Here is a 20564-nt window from a genome sequence, read left to right on the forward strand (position 1 = left end):
GTCACGCAAATCAACGTAAACCGCTACAGGTTTACGTGCAATCCTAAATCGTGGTACCCTATCGCGGTTTACATATAATTTAAGAAGTTGCATTTGCGTTGAGTGATTTCAAAAATTGTAATCTGGTAATGTTTTTGGAGAAACAATTTAAATGAGTAAATTGCCCTTAAAATTTAGTTAATTATAATTTCTAATTATCCCAAATAATTAAATATTTTTATTTAAAACTTAATTTCTATACCCTAAACACTAATCTAAATACCACTATTTAAAAACACAAAGTCTTTACCATTTCTAAGCGTAAAATAAAAATAGAATGAATTATAATTTTATTAATAACAAAATTAAATAATTTAGATACAGAAAATATTAATGAATTGTGTATATTCTCTAATAATTACAAAAAGTGAACCATTTTTATTTATATTTTAAGTTAATAAATATAAAACGTTAGTAAAAAAACAATGTTCTTGATAAAGAAAAGTAATTTGATTAAAATATTCATTTTACAAAGGGTCAGGAAAAAGGTTTATAGTGAGTTAGTGACTGAACTTACGATTTATCTTTACATTATTTCAATTTAATTTCTTAAATTTTGTCAATTTTATTTTTTAATATTAATATCACTAAATTATTAACAAAAATATTAAATATTCAAAATTAGTAAATTAGTGATAAAAATCCCAAAATACCCTTACCAATACGTACAACACCCCACACTCTATTCACTCACTACTCCAAAATCCCTAATCTTCTCCGGCAGAACCCCGTCAGTCTCTCACTCTGTCAAACACCACAACGGCAGCCCATTCCTTTTTCCGGCATCACTCCCATCTCTTCACTGCGGCTGCTGCTACGTCTTCTCTCTCCACCATCGCTGTTGCTATGTAATGTCTCTCCACCGAGGCTGCAACCTGTGACCTTGTCGCCGATCTACTCTTCTCTGGTGTTATGTGCCTCTCTCCGTCGCTGTTGTGCTCTTTGCTCACCCAATCTCGGTAATTTCCTCTGTACTCTCTCTCGCCGCCGATCAGATCTCTCCACCGGTCTGCTCTCTTCTACTTTTGTGTGCCTCTCTCGATATCTCGTTTTCTAATTAATTGATTGTTGAATATTGATGAGTTTATCTGTTAAGAATATGGATTATTTCAATTTTTAAATTTCTATTTTATTAGATTACTGCTGGTTTTCCTTCTTTATAAGGTGAAAATCCAGTGTGTGATTAAGCTTGATTAAATTCAGCTGGAGCTCATTAATCTTTGTGATCAGTTCTGTCCAAATAGATTGTTAATTTGCTTGTGTATGATTAAACCTTGTTACTTTGTGAAAGAATGAACTAATTAACAGCCTTAATTTGCTTCTGTTTTGCTTGCCATTTAGGTTCACTAATCCATCTTCATTAAACACAATGTAATAAGTGCCTCACTGCCTTGCATGTAATTGTTTGCAGTTCTTGATTTATCTCAGAGTTCCACTGACTCACCGATTCCAACCAAAACCCTAACTCGAATCCGTACCCTACAACATGGCTTCCGGTAATCACCTCCTCCTACTTATTTTTCTAATCTATTTTTTCAATTTTAATAAGCTTGGATTATTATTTTTTATTTTAGTGCATTGAAAACCCTATCTGAACTAAGCAATGAAGCACTTTCTTGTAATTGTTGAATGTGTATGTGTGTTTTTGAGCGTGTCTGTGACGATGCTATTGTTTTGACCAGTTTCAGCAAATGTCAAAATTCATGAAAAAATCGTGAAGCTGAGTAATGCCTTTCAAATGTGGATTTTCACAATCATTGTTTATGTACTATAATAATACTGTTGCTTATGTGATATAATTGTTTAATTAGAACTTCATCTGCATCCAGTGAATGCTTTTAATCCTGTTAAGCTAGTCCCAAGCTAGCTGACTTAAGAAAAAAGAATCCTTTTTGAATCTTTGTGGCATGGTTTAATCACAAATCTAATGGTTTGAAATCCCAACTGTAGAAGGAATGGCAATTCAACAGGGTTGTTAAATATTTAATTTCATGTTATTTGCACTACAAATTTGCCACTTATGCTTCTTTGAAGTATTCATATTTTACAACATTGAATGTCCTATGCTTTTAATGTTGAAATATATATAATTATAATAGTTGATTAACTTTTTCTGATTTAGTTACACGCACTAAGTGTTTGCATTATGTTTTTATAATGTAGATGCTGATATGGAGGACTATGGATTTGAGTACTCTGATGAGGAGCAAGAGGAGCAAGATGTTGATATTGAGAATCAATATTACAATTCGAAAGGTATTTATAGCACCTATGCTTACATTCACTTCTTTTCAATGTAATGAGTTTGGATAGGTTAGTTTTATTTTTCGGCTACATACTAGTTTGCTCAAATTTAACTTGGTGTTCAAAAGTATTTTTGCACTTTCTTATGATCATTCATCAATGGCATCATTGTTGGAACTAGAAGTTTGATTCATTAGCTTGTTTTGAATTCAATTATCCTTTTGGAAGAAAGGTATATATTGATTAACTCATACTCCCTCTGGTTCAAACTATCTTTCACGCCAGAAAACTTATTCTTTTTAATTTCTTAATCTTAATTATCCTTTTTTGTGCAAGTTGATAGAAGTTAATCATGATTATTTTTTCCCAGTTTCTTATTCTATAAACCTCAGTAAGATGGGTAGATTGGATGAATGGTACACAATACCTATTGGTAAAACCATTAAAAAATAAAAAATATTGCGAGAAACTATAGGTGAAACCGTTAAAGAAATAAAATCATTTAGATTTTTACTGATTGTTTGGTTTGCGTTTCAGACTTTGGTAGCACGATAAGTTGGTGTAAAGATTATCTTTTTCATTCTCTTGTGCACTAAATGCAATGAGGGAGATCATTAGTGGAATTTTATATATTATTTTAAACTTTTGAGTATTTTAGGGAAGGGTAATATAATTACAATACGTCTTGTGAATAGAAGGCTTGTAGAAGCCTTGATAAGAAAACTAAATTAGATGGAAGGTAGCTCGATAAGTGTAGGTATAAAAAACCTAGAAAAATTGTAGATAAAGTCATTAAGAAAGGCTTATATTCAATTTGCTTCCCTGTAGATATGGTTTATGATACAATGTAATAATAGTGTGATTCGTGAAATCAACCATAACTAGTAGGAGAAAAGCTTTGCTGTTGAGTTCTTAGTCATTGTGCAAATGCCTTTAAGGACAGATATTTTGAAAGGGGGGAATCTTCATTTACAACACCATGAGATCTAGGTTCTCATAATTTGTGGTTCTAAATTGATGATTCCATCCTCCACACTAATTTCCTAAGATGCTGCTGTTTGTATGTAGGTTTGGTTGAAACTGATCCAGAAGGTGCACTTTCTGGTTTTGCTGAGGTAGTGCGCATGGAACAAGAAAAGGCTGAATGGTAAGAACCCTATTATCTGAGTGCTGCATAATAATAATAAACATATGGACACTGGACTTAAATGATAATATACTTTTGTATCTTCTGTTGCAATTTTTTGTATCATTAATAATTCAGTGATCTGATCCTGCTTGTGCTTTTTTTTTTTTTTAAATTTCATTTCATTTTATTTTCTTTCTTTTCTTTAATGTTTTGTTTCTAGTTGGCCATTCAGTAAATACTAAATACAGCTAATATATTTGTTGACTGATTTTTCCCTTCTTTTTGGTATTCTTTGATGAATTGGATCATGCATTGCGATATTTGTGTTTATCTTTTGATGGTACGAAGAAACTATTATGTATTTCATGTGATATTTATTTTACATTTTACCAGGGGATTTAAAGCTCTAAAACAAACTGTCAAGCTCTACTATCGACTTGGGAGGTATAAAGAGATGATGGAAGCCTACAGGGAGATGTTGACTTATATTAAGTCTGCAGTGACTCGTAACTACAGTGAAAAATGCATAAACAGCATTATGGACTATGTCTCAGGTTCAGCTAGCCAGAACTTTGGTCTTCTGCAAGAATTCTACCAGACAACTCTGAAAGCCCTTGAAGAAGCAAAGAATGAGGTTAATCCTGTAGACTTTATCTTGGTTGCAACTCATGTCATTGCATTTCCCATTAATGCAATCTTATGTTTAATTTTGTATTATTCAATTGGCAGAGATTGTGGTTTAAGACAAACCTGAAGCTTTGTAAGATTTTCTTTGATATTGGTGAATATGGACGAATGAGCAAGGTAAATGTCTAATTTGCTGTCCGACATAATTTGAATGTGTCTGTATGATTCTATTGGTGTCTAGTGTTTTTCATAGTAAAAATTTAAGGATTTGTTGAATCCTTTCAGATCTTGAAGGAACTTCACAAATCTTGTCAAAGAGAAGATGGCACAGATGACCATAAGAAAGGAACCCAACTGTTGGAGGTTTATGCAATAGAAATCCAGATGTACACAGAGACCAAGAACAACAAAAAACTCAAGGTCAGCATTTGTTTTAGAAAATTACTGTTGTGTACCTAACATCTAACTATCTACCTCACCAATTTATTATTGCTTATTCTGGAATTTGCTTTCAATTATCTATCAGACTTCACTTAATGTTTGTTGGTTTAGAACGAATTGTCGAATTCTCTAACACTTAATATTTATGTAAGTTTCATTCAATAAGAACTAACTGTATCTCTCTGGATGAAAGATGGAGTTGCTTAAACACATTGGTATCTCAGTACCTTGCTTGTTTTCGAATTTTTATAGTCATTTTCGTTATTCTTCACAATTTCCTGTTTTCTTTTTAATTAACTGTTTTTAGTAATTTAGATCTTGTAATCTGTGGGAAAAAAAAATATTTGATGTATGGGCAGTGACCTGTGGCTGGATACTGATGCTTAAGCAAAGTGAGTATTTGTGGGGGTGTCATTGTGGTTGAGCATGGATAACTGAGCTATCATAACCTAATGGACTATCTCTAGTAATAAATTTTGATAGGCTTAAATATCTTTCAATTGTTGTGAATGTTGTGAACTGTGGTTTTGGTCCCTGTATTAAAAAAGTTGTTTCAATTCCAAACACCATCTCAATACCTGGCTTGTAGTTAACCTAATGCTGTTGAGAATCTCTTGAATCTGGCAGCCTCAGAATTATTTTATATTCATTGATTAGTCATTAGTTTTTAGGAAAGTTTGTTTAACAGTGTCTCCTGGTCTTAAATGCAGCAACTTTACCAGAAAGCACTTACTATTAAGTCAGCTATTCCCCATCCAAGAATAATGGGGATAATCCATGAATGTGGGGGTAAAATGCATATGGCAGAGCGCCAGTGGGCAGAAGCAGCTACTGACTTCTTTGAAGCTTTTAAGAATTATGATGAAGCTGGGAATCATAGGCGGATCCAATGCTTGAAGTAAGCAGCATGGAATTCATTTTACTTTTACTTATTAGTTCGAAACATTTGATTAATGATAGATTGCAGTGTTTATGAAATGAAATTCATCACGAGTCATCAATTTTAGGATGAGATTGTTACTTTTAAAATTCATAATCTTTCCCTCGGATACATTTCAGCTTGACTGCTGAGTAAAGAATTTTAGCTTTGTTTTTAATATGTATTGTTATTGTTATTATATGCACCAGGTACCTTGTTCTTGCCAACATGTTGATGGAGTCTGAAGTGAATCCTTTTGATGGACAGGAGGCTAAGCCGTAAGTGATGTGCATTTTATTTGTCTGCTCCACCCATTTTTCATTCCTATTGAGTCCTGGTTGTTTTCCCATTCTGACTTTACATCTCATAAATTATGTATTGCAGATACAAGAATGATCCGGAAATTTTGGCAATGACAAATTTGATAGCAGCCTATCAACGGAATGAAATATTGGAATTTGAGAAAATACTGAAGGTACTTTTAGTTAGTCTCATTTCTCTTCACCTATTATTGGTTCTAAATGGATTCTGGGTATTTTGCTTTCCAGAGTAACAGAAGAACCATCATGGATGATCCATTTATCAGAAATTACATTGAGGATCTGCTGAAGAATATCAGAACACAAGTCTTGCTTAAGCTCATCAAACCATATACAAGGATAAGGATACCATTTATATCTCAGGTAATTGTACTCCTAAATTCTTGTGGAACTAAAGAAGGAACTAAAGAAATTAGTGGAACTAAAGAAGGAAAGTAAATACCAAAATTTATCTCGACAGCTTATAGATATTATTATTATTATTATTATTATTATTATTATTATTATTATTATTAATTACCTCATAGTTGGTTAACTGGTTTAAGTGAAGGGTTCTGCTGTAATTTTTTTTATTGCTTCCTCTTAATGCAAGTAATACATATTTATTAACTTGAATTATGAGAGGTTAAGGTATGGTTTGGCCAACTTAATTGTAATTCTTTTTTATTTGATAAAACCACTAATTTACAGGAACTGAACGTTCCCGAACATGATGTTGAGCAGCTGCTTGTGTCACTGATTCTGGATAATAGAATTCAAGGACACATTGATCAAGTGAACAGGCTCTTGGAACGTTCTGATAGGTCTGTTTATATATATTGTAATTATTTCAATTTTTTCAACTTTATTCTGTTTATAATCTGCTATTTTATGGTATTAATTGAATATACACGGTTCAGGTCGAAAGGAATGAAAAAATACACTGCCATAGACAAATGGAACACACAGCTAAAATCTCTCTATCAAACAATCAGCAATAGAGGTTAGACCTTGGTGTGTGGTGGAAAGGGATATCTGTATTGTTGCTTCAGCATGCAGTTTTGTCATGTGAATTTAACTTAGCTTCTAATATGCAGAGTTAGGAAAGTGTTACAAATAGTGGGAACCAAAGTGAAAATGCAACTTGTGATTCATGTTTTACTTTATTTGGTAACAATTTTAAAGGTGTTCAAGGTTGTGTAGAAGGGTTTGATGCTCCCTGAGCGCTGTTCCAATTTATTCGTCGTTTAGTAAAGTATAATGCTGCAACCGGTGTCGATATATAATTATATATTATATGAAAATAAAATGTGGATGGTTTTTTAGATTTGTTATAGCTTTCTTTTGGCAATCAGCGATAGAGACAAGGAGTTACTATTCTTATCGTATCGTTTGTGTTACTTGTGAGGTGAATCTTTTAAGAGATTGGTGCCGCTTAAAATATTGTTGAAGGTAAACTCCCATCAATGTTGGACTGGCCACAAACATAATACCCTCCTGATGAGTGATGGCCTTTCTAGGTTTCACCGTGACTAAGAACACTGATGCCTTGCCTTAGCAAGCAAGCATGCTAAAAGGATTTCAGATTGTAAATTGAACTAATTTTTGGGGGGTGGGGACAAAGAAAGAAAGAAAAAGGCATTTTAAAATTCTTTCAGTTGGCGAAAAAAGAAGTATTAAACCTTCACAGCTTCACTACGACCAAACCTCTGCTTTCTCCTTATTGTTTGTGGGGGTGTGTTTCTATTTTTCTTTTTTTCTTTTTTTGCTCAGCAGTATGTCACGGCCTTGGACACACTCCAACGCTACCGTGCCGGCACTCGGACTTACTCAACCTCTTGAGTTAAGACCAAGTCAGCCTAACCCTCAATACTTAGCAAGAAAGCTAAGAATACAAGAGAACACAAGAGAAAGAAAGCTTTGGTGGAAGTATTCTTAGCTTTCTTGCTAAGTATTGAGGGTTAGGTTGACTTGGTCTTAGCTCAAGAGGTTGAGTGAATCTGAGTGCCGGCACGATAGCGTTGGAGTGTGTCCAAGACCGTGACAAGTATCTTAACCTGCTCTATTTGAAAAACTTAAATAGCTGAAGTCCATAACAAGCCCACTGAATATCTTTAATCAATCATACAAAATGGGTGGTCAAGATTTGAAGAAAAAAAAGCCGCTGAATATCTTTAATCAATCATACAAAATGGGTGGTCAAGATTTGAAGAAAAAAAAGAGGATTGGATCGAAAACTTGACTCCTATCATAATTCATCCGAGGCTACTACTAAAAATGCACGTGAATAATTTTGTCATTGACAAAAATGCATCTAAATTGTTATTGATAAAAGTACTCTCAAATAATTTAAAAATTTGACTAAAAATATTTAAAAAGAATATTATTTTTTTATAAGTGACAAATGACTTTTGTATTTGACAAACTCCTTATGCATTTGATCCAAAATTTTATAGAAATATTTAGCAAAAAAATTGATAATATTTTTTTTATTTTTAAAGTATTATTGGTTGTTAACAAAAAAATCACAAAAATATATATATACTTAGTAAAAAATCACCAAATTTTAAGCATAAAAATATCTCATTTTTTTAATCATGTTTGCAAAAAATCGCATCAAAATTTAATCTCTAAAATATTTTTTGAGAATATGTATTTAATGTTGGATATTTTTATCGCATTTTTAAATTATTTGAGAATATTTTTGTTAATAACAAAATTTGAGTACATTTTTGTCAACGATAAAATTATTCAGGTACATTTTAAGTGGTTTACTCTTTATATAAACAGAAATTTATAATCCCAAAAAAACGAAACAAAATATTAACTTATTTTTCAAAAATAAGTTATTTTTTTAAGAATTTAAATATTAACTCAACATTGATTGTTCAGTCATGTATAAATTGACACGAAAGCAAAAGCGTGTCAGACATACTATTGTGATTGGCAAAGAAATGAAATCAGAATTGAAGAAAAAAAGTAGCGTTGTAAGCAAATATAGAAGAACTTAAAGGTCAAAATAACAATGATGGTTAGAAATCATCATACAATTAGAGAGACCATTACTATAGGAACTACAAATGGAAGAAAGCTATATTGCAATGATAAATCCAGCGTTAATTGGCTCAAGAGTGGTGATCAGAATACACGTTTTCTTTTTCGTACCAAGTTCTAAACGAAAATAGAAAAAATAAAATGAAAATTCCTTTAATAAAGAGTAAAATTTGTTTAAGAGTGAAATTTTTACTTAATTTAGATAGAATATAATGTGCATACACATGGTAATTTTTTAATAGGCTTTCTTTTATTTTAATTTTTTTTTTTATTATTTACCAAAACTTTTTTTTTTCACCATAGCAATACTCAAATAAAATATAGGTTATAGACAACAAACAAGGTGTTTGAGTCTCTTCTTTACAAAATATCAGTGATTTAAAAAAAAAAATTTGCAACGGGTTATTCTCTTATTTCAATCCCCCAAATGAATTAGATGGGTATAGGAATGACAATGGATACTCGCAGGGCAAGTACCCCTCTCGCCCCATCCTCATTTATGAAATGCTCGTCGTTTTCATTTTATTTTTGCGGGCCTGCTACACATACAAACAAAAACGGCCTACAAGTGTTACAAGTTGGCCCAGCCCATCAAAAATACATGCGCACTCACTCACTTTGAAGGAGCGTCATTTACACGCGCGCAACTCAACGGTTGCGTTTCGCAAAAAGCGTTCGTCATGGCGCACTTTTCCACTTCTCCTTCTTCGAAGAAAACACAAACCGTCCATTTTCGAGCAACATTGCAAACTGCAGAGATAGAACTCGTCGCGAAGATTAGAACTCTCCATCAACACAAGATAGAACTCTCGATCAACAATCTCCAGAAAAAACGAATATATATTACTCAAGGTACGTTACTATTTTACTCATCTTGTATATTTTCCACATTTCGAAATCGAAGAACTAGCTTTTACTGTTCTTCTACGTTCTTCTAGGTTTTGCTATTCTTCTTGTTCTAGGTCTCATTTTACTGTTTTTAATGTTCTACTTGTTCTAGGTTTTACTGTTCTTCTTGTTTCTAAGTTTTACTGTTCTTCTTAGTGGTTCTAGGTGCAACTGTTCTTCTTGTTCTAGTTCTTCTTGTAACTGATTTTTGGAAGTATATTGCGTAATTTGGTGGGTGTATATGGAGTAATTTGTTGGGAGTATATGGCATACTTTGTTGGGTGTATATTTCTGAACTGATATACTGTAATATAGTCAACAGTTGCAACTGTTCTAATATTTGCTTGTCCATAGGTGTATATTGTTTGACCTTGTAATGTTGCTTGACCTTGTATATTTATGCATGTTTGAGTGATATCTGACTGATATCTATGAGTGTATCTGACTGATATCTATGGGTGTATATTACTGATATCTATGGGTGTATTTTTCATTTAAGAAAAAATGGCAGGCAAAAATCAAGCTGGAAAAAATGTAAGAACAAATATATGTCTTAGATGAAATCAGTTTTTCATAATAGAAATATCTCTGACTCTAATTTTGCTTTGTTTACAGCAAACCAAAGACCTTAAATGTGCAACCCATTTGTTGAGTGATAAATTCAGAAATATGAGCGAGGAGAAGAAAGAAATTGTTAGGGATTTGAGATTTGGTGGCCTGATGCACATCCCGCCGCTAAGGGTGCATCACCAAATATTAAGGGAGTTGGCTAACTCCTTTAAATTAGGAGAAAACAGACTTGAAACTGACTACGGTTCTTTTAAAGTAAGACAAAAAACAATAGGGGCTGCGCTTGGCATCAACGCGTCAGGTAACTTGCTACAAACATGGGTGTATATGAACCATATTCAGGTGTATTTCAATTGATGCTTGGGTGTATTTGAACTGATTTTCATACTATGTTGTTTTCATTTTTGTATGAGATCTGTCTCCTCAGAAAGTCAATTATAAGGATCTTTCTGAAGACGACAAACAAATTTTTAGAAGATTTCAGGGTAAGACCCTCAAAAATCTGACGGATGAGATGATGACTATTGGCATTGATAATGAACAGGATCGCCTCATGTTCAAGAGGATTTTCATCCTCTATATACAGATGGCATTCCTGTTACCAACAACAATAAACAAAATCTCACCTGTGCACCTGGCACCAATTTTCAAAATGGACACAATAACAGAGCGGAATTGGGGAGCACATGTTTTGAATTTTATCATCAAGGGCATAACAGATTACAATCTGAAAAAGAAAAAGTCAATTGACGGTTGCTTGTTTGCCCTGATGATAGTTTACTTTTATCTATCCAAAAATAAAGACAAGAAGAGGGCAGAAAGTCCTCCAGAACCCTGGATTGCCAACTGGACTAGAGAGCAGTTGGTCGAAAGAATGAGGGCAGAAATGGAGGAACATATGGTAAGTGAACAAAATATCTTGGGTGTATTTTATTTACCTGAATACTGCAAACTAAAATTTCTAATATTTCAGGGGATTGTAAAGATGGCGGAAACAAAGGAAAAAATGAAAAAAATAAAGAAAAAAGAAAAAAAAGAAACAAAAAAAAGGAAGGCAAGTTCAACATCATCATCTGAGACTGAAACAACTGATAGTGACCATTCTACCTCTGAGTCTGAGACAGAAGAAGACTCAGAGGATTTACCAAGAAAATAACCCAGCCAAAAAGCCAAAAAGTAAGTAACATACTTGGATGTATTTTGTTTATCCAGTTGGGTGTATTTTGTTTATCAAGTTGGGTGTATTTTGTTTATCCGGTTGGGTGTATTTTGTTTATCAAGTTGGTGTGTTTTGTGCATTTATTTGGGTGTATTTTGTACATTCATTTGGGTGTATTTTATCCCTTTTAGTATATTTTTAAATAATGATTGTTTGCCTTCCAGAATTGAGTCCAAAAAAAGAAAGAAGATTCCGGAGGATTCTGATTCAGAATCTGAATCAACTGATGAGTAATGTTCTGAAATTATTACTCCTTTCCTTTGGGTTTATTATCAAGATTTCATGTATTAACAGAGTGTCTCTTATTAACTTATAGAAGCGAAGAATCATCACCAGTGGAGAAGCAAAAAATAAAGAAAAAGTAAGCACTTCTTTGGATAGTATTTTGTGATTAAATTAATTTTGTATTTCTGATTCATACTTGTTTTTTTCCCCTAGAACACAATCCAAAAAGAAAAAGGTCATTGTTGAGGATTCATCTCCTGAGCAAGCTCAATCCTATCATGGGTACAGTACTCTCTAAGCTATATCACCGTCTATCATCAAAATTATATTTGTTAACGTGTTCTTTTATGCATGTACTATCAGATCTGAAATTGGAACTGAAGATTTAGATGAATTCTTAAGGGAAAATAATGAAAAATCTGCTGCACAGGGGTATGTCTTGTTGGGGTGTATATTTCAGATTTTAGGGTGTTTTCTTTGCTAATAATTGTTTCTTGTTTCGCAGGGAGAAGGAAGCTGACCTGCGATCACGGAAGGTCACTATGTCTCATCTGAAACGTAAGAAGCTTTATTTAATAAAATCTTATTATCTTGATTTAACAGTATGGTATTTTTTGGGAATAACATGTAATCTATTATGTTTAGAATACCGGACGTAAACTTGGGAAGTGATGATCCTTCCTCTCAAGGACACACAGACCAAAGTAGTGCAAACAAACCGGCAGAGAGCATGTAATTTCTATTTCAAATAACCGTTGCTTCTGTTCTTTTATTACCTTCTACTTCTAATTTTGTATATATTTTTTTTAGAAAAAAACTCTTTATTGTTTTATTCGAGAAAAAAAAGGCAGGAAAAAAAAAGCAAAAACTGCAAGTATGTAAGTTCTCAAAAAACAAAGCCTGTCTTTTTTTTTTGAATGCTTCGGGTGTATTTTTGACTTTCTTAGGGTGTATTTTAGGTTGAGTCTGGTTGAAGAGTCAGCCAGTGAGCTGGCTGAAGAGAATATGATGGTTGTGAGGGAAGAGACACAGTCTGAAGCGCTTGCAATGTGAATTTTTCAAGAAAATTTCAACCTTATAACCTTTTTATTTTCGGAGGCTTTGTTAACCTTTTATTTTTCATCTTGTTTAGAGTTCCGATTCAAGTTTGTCTACCACTGTCCCAAACAACCATTATGCCGGAAATTGAAGAAACACCTGAGACAGAAAATGAACCAACCCCTGTGCTACAAATTGAAGGAACTACAAAAGGGTAAGAAATAGTCTTGGGTGTGTATTTGGTTACAGTTTGGGTGTATATTGCACCTGTTGGGGTGTATATTTTCACGATTGATCCCTGACTAGTTTTTTTATAACATGATTAATTTTATGTAACCGTGCAGCACTCCTGAACCCCCCAACAACTTGAAGAAAGCACACCCACACTTCCCCCAGCTCCATCTAAAATGTAAGTTCATTAGAGTAAAATCAATGTTTGGTTATCATTTGTATATTCTTATTCTTATAATACGTTATACATGATCACGCAGTAATCCAGCCCCAGAAGACACTGCTGCGCTGATGATGATGGCACGGACAGCATCGTATGTTCCTAAAACAGATCCGATGCCATCATTCAGCATTGGCTTGACTGATTCAAGCCAAGAAGAAGCAGCAACACAGGAGGGGGCGTCAACGCAAGATGGAGGGAGGGCAAAAACTCCAGAAATCCCAAAACTGCTAGAACAATTAGGGGATCTGGTACAAAAAATTGCAAGTGGTGGGATGACAACAAAAGAAAAAAGTCCACAGATTCCAAAGGAGAGTGGCGCAGAGAGTTTCGAGAAGTTTGAAACTCCTGCGAGGACAAATCAACGTACTTATGACATGAAAAAGAAATGCTACCTCTGGGCCATACGAGTGAAGAAATACGCAAATGGACTAACTAATGAGTTTGACACCGTCTGCACACTCCAAGCCCAAGATAGATATATTTTGTCAAAACTCCACCTTGCATCACTCGCACCTGAAACGCATATAGAAGCTGAGGTAATATTACATTAACATTAATGTTTTTATCACCAAAATTAACTGCAATCCTGATTGATGTAAAATTGATTTCGGCATCTTTTTCTAGATTGTCTCTGCCATGTGCTTCATCCTAAACCAGCAAAAGATTAAAAGGTTTCAAGAAGAAGTATACTGTCTCCCCCTGATATTGTGGTATGAGTTGCTTCAACGAATTTTGGGTGTATTTTCTGCATACATTCGGGTGTATTTTCTGTCTTAAATCGGGTGTATTTTATGTGTTCATTTGGGTATATTTTTTGTGTTAAATTAGGTGTAAGTTGTTTATTCATTTGGGTGTATTTTCTGGATTCGTTTGGGTGTATTTTCTGTATTTATTTTGTGGTTCGCAATTTTTGCAGAACATGGCCCTTGGAAATCATCCACAAGGGGTATTCTTACAGTCTAAAAATAATAAGCCATTCATGGTGGAAGACTACCCAATGTTTATACCCTTCTTGGACCTTAAAAAATTAGCATCACATCGTTATGTAAGTTTTCATTTCTAGAACTTCTTATTACCATTTTTTAGTTATGTGCCAAATAAACTAAAACAGTGTTCAATCTGAACATATTTCAGATTTTTGCACCTGTTTGCCATTCACAACATTGGTGGTTATGGTTGGCTGATACAAGAAAGCGGAAATTTTATATAGTCGACCCATATCACATGAAATCTCCATCCGATGAGAGAACTGCCCTGAATACATTCATTGTAAGTTGGTTCTGTGTTCTGTATTTTAATAGTTGGGTGTATTTCTGTTCAATATAAGGTGTAACTTTGTGCTCCTTTGGGTGTATCCCTTTATTGAAATTATTCATGTATTACTGATTTGTTTTGTGTTTTAAGGGATATGTAATTTCACGAATTAAAGTATATGCTGGGGGCACCTCTGAAGACAAGGGACAAGGACAAGAAAATTGAACCACCATACCTTAACATCTTGGGCCAAAAGACAAGGTATAAATCTTTCACTCTGAAAATTAAACTTTCTTATATATAATTTGTAATTTATTTTCTTTGTTTTCAGCTATGACTGTGCTATCTACGTAATGAAGTGGCTTGAGATATTTCAGCCCGAAAACATTAAAAGGCAGAAGTATGAGTGGGACAATTGGACCCAGGTAAATGTGTTTAAAACTAAATAACTCTGTATTACATTACTCAATTAACATGGTTGATTAAACAGAATATTCTTTTTAACTGTAGGACGAGGTGGACCACTTTAGAGTAGAATATGCTTTCCGGATTCTATTCCATGAAATAAATCAAGACAAAGCTGAAGCCATTAGGGGAAGTAATGCAATAAGACTGTCCAAACCATCCTCATTGTTATTGAGTCCATATTGTCAGATAGATTCTAAGGATATTGACACTGATTAATGTAAATGTTATATAGTCTTGTAACAAATTGAACACATGCTGTAAAAAATTGCCAATTATAATCCAGTTTATTGTAAAATTTCTTTAAATAATTAAACTCTCTCTGCTGTATTCAAAATGTCTAAATTACAGATACTATAATATGAAGAAAAATATCAAACCAAATATACACCCATAACCTCACATTGTTTACACCCAAAGAAAGTTGAATATACACCCAAACATCTATCCCCCTGATGCTTTATCCCTAAAACCCTGAATCCTAAACCCTAAATCCTAAACACTAAAACCTAAACCCTAAACACTAAATCCTAAACACTAAAACCTAAACCGTAAACCCCAAAACCATTAAACCCTAAACCCTAAACCCTAAAACCTAAAACCCTAACCCCTAAAACCCTAAACCCTTAAACCCTTAAACCGTAATAAAAAAAAACAAACAATATTTTATAACATAAACATCATATTGTGAAATATATATATGTATATATATGTAAAATGTGAAACACAAGAAAATTCACAAAAATACACCCAAAAGAACAGTGCTTTTACACCTATATTCTGTAACTATACACCCAAAGAGTTATCCGCTGCTGCTGGTACCCTGAACTGATAATTCATAATATGTCCTTGATATTGGCTAGAATTTGAATGCACCACTGATGTAGCATCAAAGAGGTTTAACTGAATATAACAAACTCACATATTAGCTAAACTATTAACGAGAAAATTAAACTCAATCACCACATATTTAGAGAACATCACTTTTACCTCGTTTAAAGCTTTCGTTTTCTTCTTTTTTGTGGTATTTGCAATCTGTTTGTCCAACTTTGAACCTAGCCTATTTTTTGGACGTTCTCTTGTTCGAATCCTTGGAGGGCTTTGAAGCTCGTTAACGGATTCCAAGTTGGTGTCTTCGTGAGATAAAGAAGATGTCCCCTTCCTTTTGGCTTTCAATGATTCCATCTCAACCATGACGTTATCGTACGCACGATGCAGAATTGCAGTCAGCTCCTCCGATTCTGATGCAAATTCACAAATATTTTGCGAACGAAAAACCAATTGGTCAAACCTCTTGCTTCTTGGCTCCAACAGTGGCTCGTCGTGACTGCTCTTGATGTGTGTGTATCGCCTCTTTACCTTCTTGCTCCATCGTTCCAGTATATATCTAGGTGACACTTGGCTTACTCGTTCAAAGCTTAACACGCTTAGTGCGTGACGGCACAATATCCCTCTTGACTCAAATAATAAGCATTTACATTTTACCTCGGCTGCTACTGAGTCGTAAGTAACCACAAACTTGTTGAATATTGAGCTGGAAACTTGTTCTCCAACTTCGTATACTGAATAGCCTAGAGCGGAATTCGTTAATCTAGTGATGCAATTCTCCTTTCCTCTAAATTGTGTTTGGACTTTCCTAAACTTTTGATGAGTGTACACATCTTGAAACTGAGCTTCAATGGAGGATTTGGTTGCACACGGTATGACCGTATGAAAATTTGCAGCATCTGATTCTCTCTCTGCTTGCTCCCTGCTTCCGAGGCAATTATCATATTGTTTGACAAATTGAATAAGCGAGCTGTTCCGGGTAATAAACTTGTTAAAAAATGAATGCATGCTCTCGATCCTTTGTGTGCTTCTCATCCCTGCTCAGAAGTGGTGATCCAGATATATTGGAACCCATATATGACGGTCTTCATAGAGATTTGCAGAATACACCCAAAAACAGACTATAAATACACCCAAAAAAAATTTAATTTACACCTCTGCTGCAGATTTTAAACAAACCTTACCTGAAAGCCACTTTTTGTTCACAAGACCAAAATTCAGCAGAAAATCATTCCAATTTCTATCAAATGAATCTTTACTATGAGAGTTCCAAACAACTTGGCTCATTTCTTGTTCAATTTTTGCATGTCCCTTGTACCCGTTTAATTTGCTTAGAATCTTCTTCATGATGTGCCAAATACACCAACGGTGAATTGTTGTTGGCATACAAGCCTCTAAAGCCCTTTTCATTGATGCGTATTGATCGGTGAGAAACCCTTTCGGAGCATTTCCTCCCATGCAACGAAGCCAACATTGAAATAACCATTTGAATGATTCAATTTCTTCGTTTTTCATCAAAGAGCATACAAGAAGTGTTGACTGACCGTGATGATTCACCCCGACAAAAGAACTACAAACCAAATTATACCTGAAATAAATTACCATAGTGCAGAATGAAAAATCATTACGTACACCCAACAAATACTTTGTATACACCCAAAAACACCCAATATACACCTCTGCGGCAGATTCATAAAAAAATATTAATTTAGCATCATAAACAGGGGCAGTTTATTACCTGTTTGTATTGTAGGTGGTGTCAAATGAAATAACATCTCCGAAATAATCAAAGGCAGCTCTACTTCTTGCATCGGCCCAAAAAGCCAGCTTAATCGATTGATCCTCCTCGAGTTCAAGCTCAAAAAAGAAATTCTGATTCTTCTCTTTCATTCTTAACAAATATTTCCCGAATTCCTTTGTATCTTCTTGTTCAGAAACATTCCGCACTTCTCTCGTAATGTAATTCCTCACATCCTTTTCAATAAAATTTAACTCGCGATGACCCCCGGCAGGCGCAACAAATGATTGGTAAGTTTTGCTCGGTCTAATACCAGCCTTCTCGTTATTCTCTATTGTACGACAACATGCTTAGTTCCCTATGCTGTTTGAGCATCTTTGCTTTACTTGGACAGCAAGGGTGTGAATGATCCAGCACAACCTTTGAAATGATCCAAGCACCAACATCCTTCAATGTGTGTATATAAATTCTTGCAGGATAGTTTAAATCGGCTGTCAGATTTGTCTTCTCGGTCGGAGATATTTTAGATTTCCATTTTTCCTCTCTGCTACATGTAATCAATTAATTCTTAATCTCGTTTCCCTTCCTATTTGTACTCCGAACTCTTGTAGAAAAACCTGCAGCCTTGGCGTAGTTCCTGTAAAATTTTCCAGCATCTTCAAGGGTGGTAAAGGTCATTCCAACCTTGGGAACAAACTGGTCATCAACAACAGAGAGAGGCTGCAGAATACACCATGTCAAAAACTAAAAATACACCCAATCATGTATGATCTAATACACCCAAACGACAACAACTCAACTAAAATAACAAAAAAATCCATAAATTGTAAATACACCCACACTTCTCCCTAAAATACACCCAAAAAATTCTGATCTACACCCGAGCGTCTGCTATAAATTGCAGATAATTATTCAAAACTAATACATTAGATTCAATCCACAAATTTATGTTCACACGTTAATTTCACAGTCAATGTTCATGAATTATTCAGCTAGACAATGATATACGAATAACTGCAACAAAATTCAGAGTAATCGTAATTAGCTGAATGTAAATCAAACCTCAGGAACTTCGTTAGATTCAAATTCAAAATCTACTTCACCCTGATTCAGCTGACAATCTGAGGTTGAATCATCCATTATCTTCAAAACGAGTTCAAACTTTGATTTCAGAAACCAGAAAATCGAAAAAAAATGAAGCTGGAGCTACAGAGAGAGAAACTCACGTCAATGACGAAGAACAAACCAGTGAGAAAGGAGGGAAAAAGAACGATCGAAAAGGCAGGGGAAGACGTGCGAGAAGAAGAACGAAGAAATTTGGAAAGAAGGAGAATGAAGAAGGAAATAAATCTTTTAAAATTGGTAGTTATATATTCGCGGGATCTGTTATATAGCGCGTGTAAGCTACGTAACACTAGGAGCGCATTTTTGGGCGTTAGTGGTTAATTGACTTGTAAGGCTTACAAGCCCTAATCGCTTGTATGCAAAGAATTTCTGTTATTTCTGTTATAGATTTTCATTTAATTGTCCATGACAGATACTCGTAGGTATCTGCTGGTATTTCATTTTAAAAAGTTAAAAAAAAAATTCATAACACAGTGATTCAAAAGTTCAACAAAATTTAACATAAGATAATACAATCTAAAGTTTCAAACTCAATTTGACATAATCTAATACACATATTAAATAGAGGAAAATCCCACCCTGGGCCTTAACCATTTCATGAACCCCATTCCATTCCTCATCAATTAGAAAATGACATTGCAGTCCCTAATCACTAACTCTATCAAACCTTCCACCTCCTCCGTTAATATCTCCGTCCAGAGCTAACGAATCTTACTTACGTGGACCGTTAAGTTAACACATGTTAAGCAATAATTTAAAGGGACAAATCGCCCCCTATACAATTAACAAAACGTCGTCGTTTTGGAGAGCTCAAGAACACTTTACTTCTTCTTCTTTCTTTCGTTGTTCAACCATAACTTAATGCCATATTTCTTTTCTCCTCTCATCCTCTTCACGACCAGATCACTACCGAACCAACTCTCTTCTCTCCGTCTCCTCTTCACCATTTTTGGCCACCATCATCATTCACATTCACGGCACCACCATTCTCTGTTCTCACTGCACAACCCTACTGTCACCTCCTCCTTTTTTTTCTTCTTATTCTTCTTTTTCAGTTGAGTAATTTTATCTGTTTAAATATTTAAATTTAGTTTGGGATATGGTCTTACGAGTTGTCCTTTTTTGGATTTTGATTATTGGATACGTATATCTATTTAAAGTATCAATTTTTATGTGAAAGAGTAATTTGGTGATTATAGAATGTGTCAGTATTTGAATTGGTGTATTAGTGATATTTGCAGTCAAGTAGTTGTTGGTCCATGAAAAATCACTATCTTATTTTATGTAAGGTTCTTTACTTGGGATTTAGTGTAAAACCAAATAAAGACAGGGACAAACTAGTAAGAGAGAGAGATTGTAAAGATAAGGAGAAGAAAAAGGGTGAGAGGGTAGCTGTGATTGCGCTGTGGTTGCCAGCAGTGAATAGAGAAGTAAGGAGAGAGATATAGCTTTGTGTTTTTGGTGCGGTCAGAAGAAGAAGAAGAATCATGGTAGTGGAACAGTGCAGCGGAAACAGAGAATGATGGTGGCCAAAAATGGTGGAGAGGAGAATGAGAGAATGCAGAGAATAGTGCTGGATGTTGGTGATGATGGTGACAAAAAATGATGGAGAAAAGAAAAAGAAAAAGGAGTTGACCTAGTGCTGTTCTGGTTCGTGAAGAGGAGGAGAGGAAAAAAGAGAAGAAGAAGGTCGAGGGGTGATTTGTCTCTTTAAATTGTTGCTTGACATGTGTTGACTTAACGATCTATGTAGACAAGATCGGTTAGCTTTGGATAGAGACACTAACGAAGGAGGCGGAAGGTCAAAATTAGTGGTTAGAAATCGCAATATCATTTTCTAATTACTGAGGTGCGGAGTGGGAGTTCATAAAATGGTTAAGGGTGGGAGTAGAATTTTTCTTTATAAATACCAAGATGGTAATATATAACTTTTATATATTAGTGAGGGCATTTTAGTAAATTCCCTCTTCTTGGAGATTTCAAAGATCTTCATGGGACAGGTAGAGCT

General features: G+C 34.4%; 2 protein-coding genes across 2 annotated transcripts; one reads left to right on the forward strand and one right to left on the reverse strand.

Moving 5' to 3' along the window:
- Nucleotides 1-704: 704 nt before the first annotated feature.
- Nucleotides 705-7028, forward strand: LOC107604721 (COP9 signalosome complex subunit 2). Its single transcript, XM_016306373.3, has 13 exons — nt 705-998; nt 1451-1535; nt 2203-2295; nt 3352-3430; nt 3806-4046; nt 4142-4216; nt 4325-4459; nt 5191-5378; nt 5609-5677; nt 5784-5874; nt 5948-6082; nt 6410-6522; nt 6619-7028. The coding sequence occupies exons 2-13, from the start codon at nt 1526-1528 to the stop codon at nt 6704-6706; spliced, it is 1317 nt and encodes a 438-aa protein (XP_016161859.1). The 5' UTR covers nt 705-998; nt 1451-1525; the 3' UTR covers nt 6707-7028.
- Nucleotides 7029-15651: 8623 nt separating this feature from the next.
- LOC148562387 (protein FAR-RED ELONGATED HYPOCOTYL 3-like) lies at nt 15652-16728 on the reverse strand. The gene is made up of 2 exons (XM_088489307.1): nt 15856-16728; nt 15652-15768 (listed from the first exon to the last, which is right to left on the reverse strand). Exons 1-2 carry the CDS (start codon nt 16726-16728, stop codon nt 15652-15654), a joined length of 990 nt encoding a protein of 329 aa, XP_088345433.1.
- Nucleotides 16729-20564: the final 3836 nt, after the last annotated feature.

The sequence above is a fragment of the Arachis ipaensis genome, chromosome B6 (genome assembly GCF_059453495.1).
Source record: "Arachis ipaensis isolate K30076 ecotype BB chromosome B6, ASM5945349v1, whole genome shotgun sequence".
Classification (NCBI taxonomy): Eukaryota; Viridiplantae; Streptophyta; class Magnoliopsida; order Fabales; family Fabaceae; genus Arachis; species Arachis ipaensis.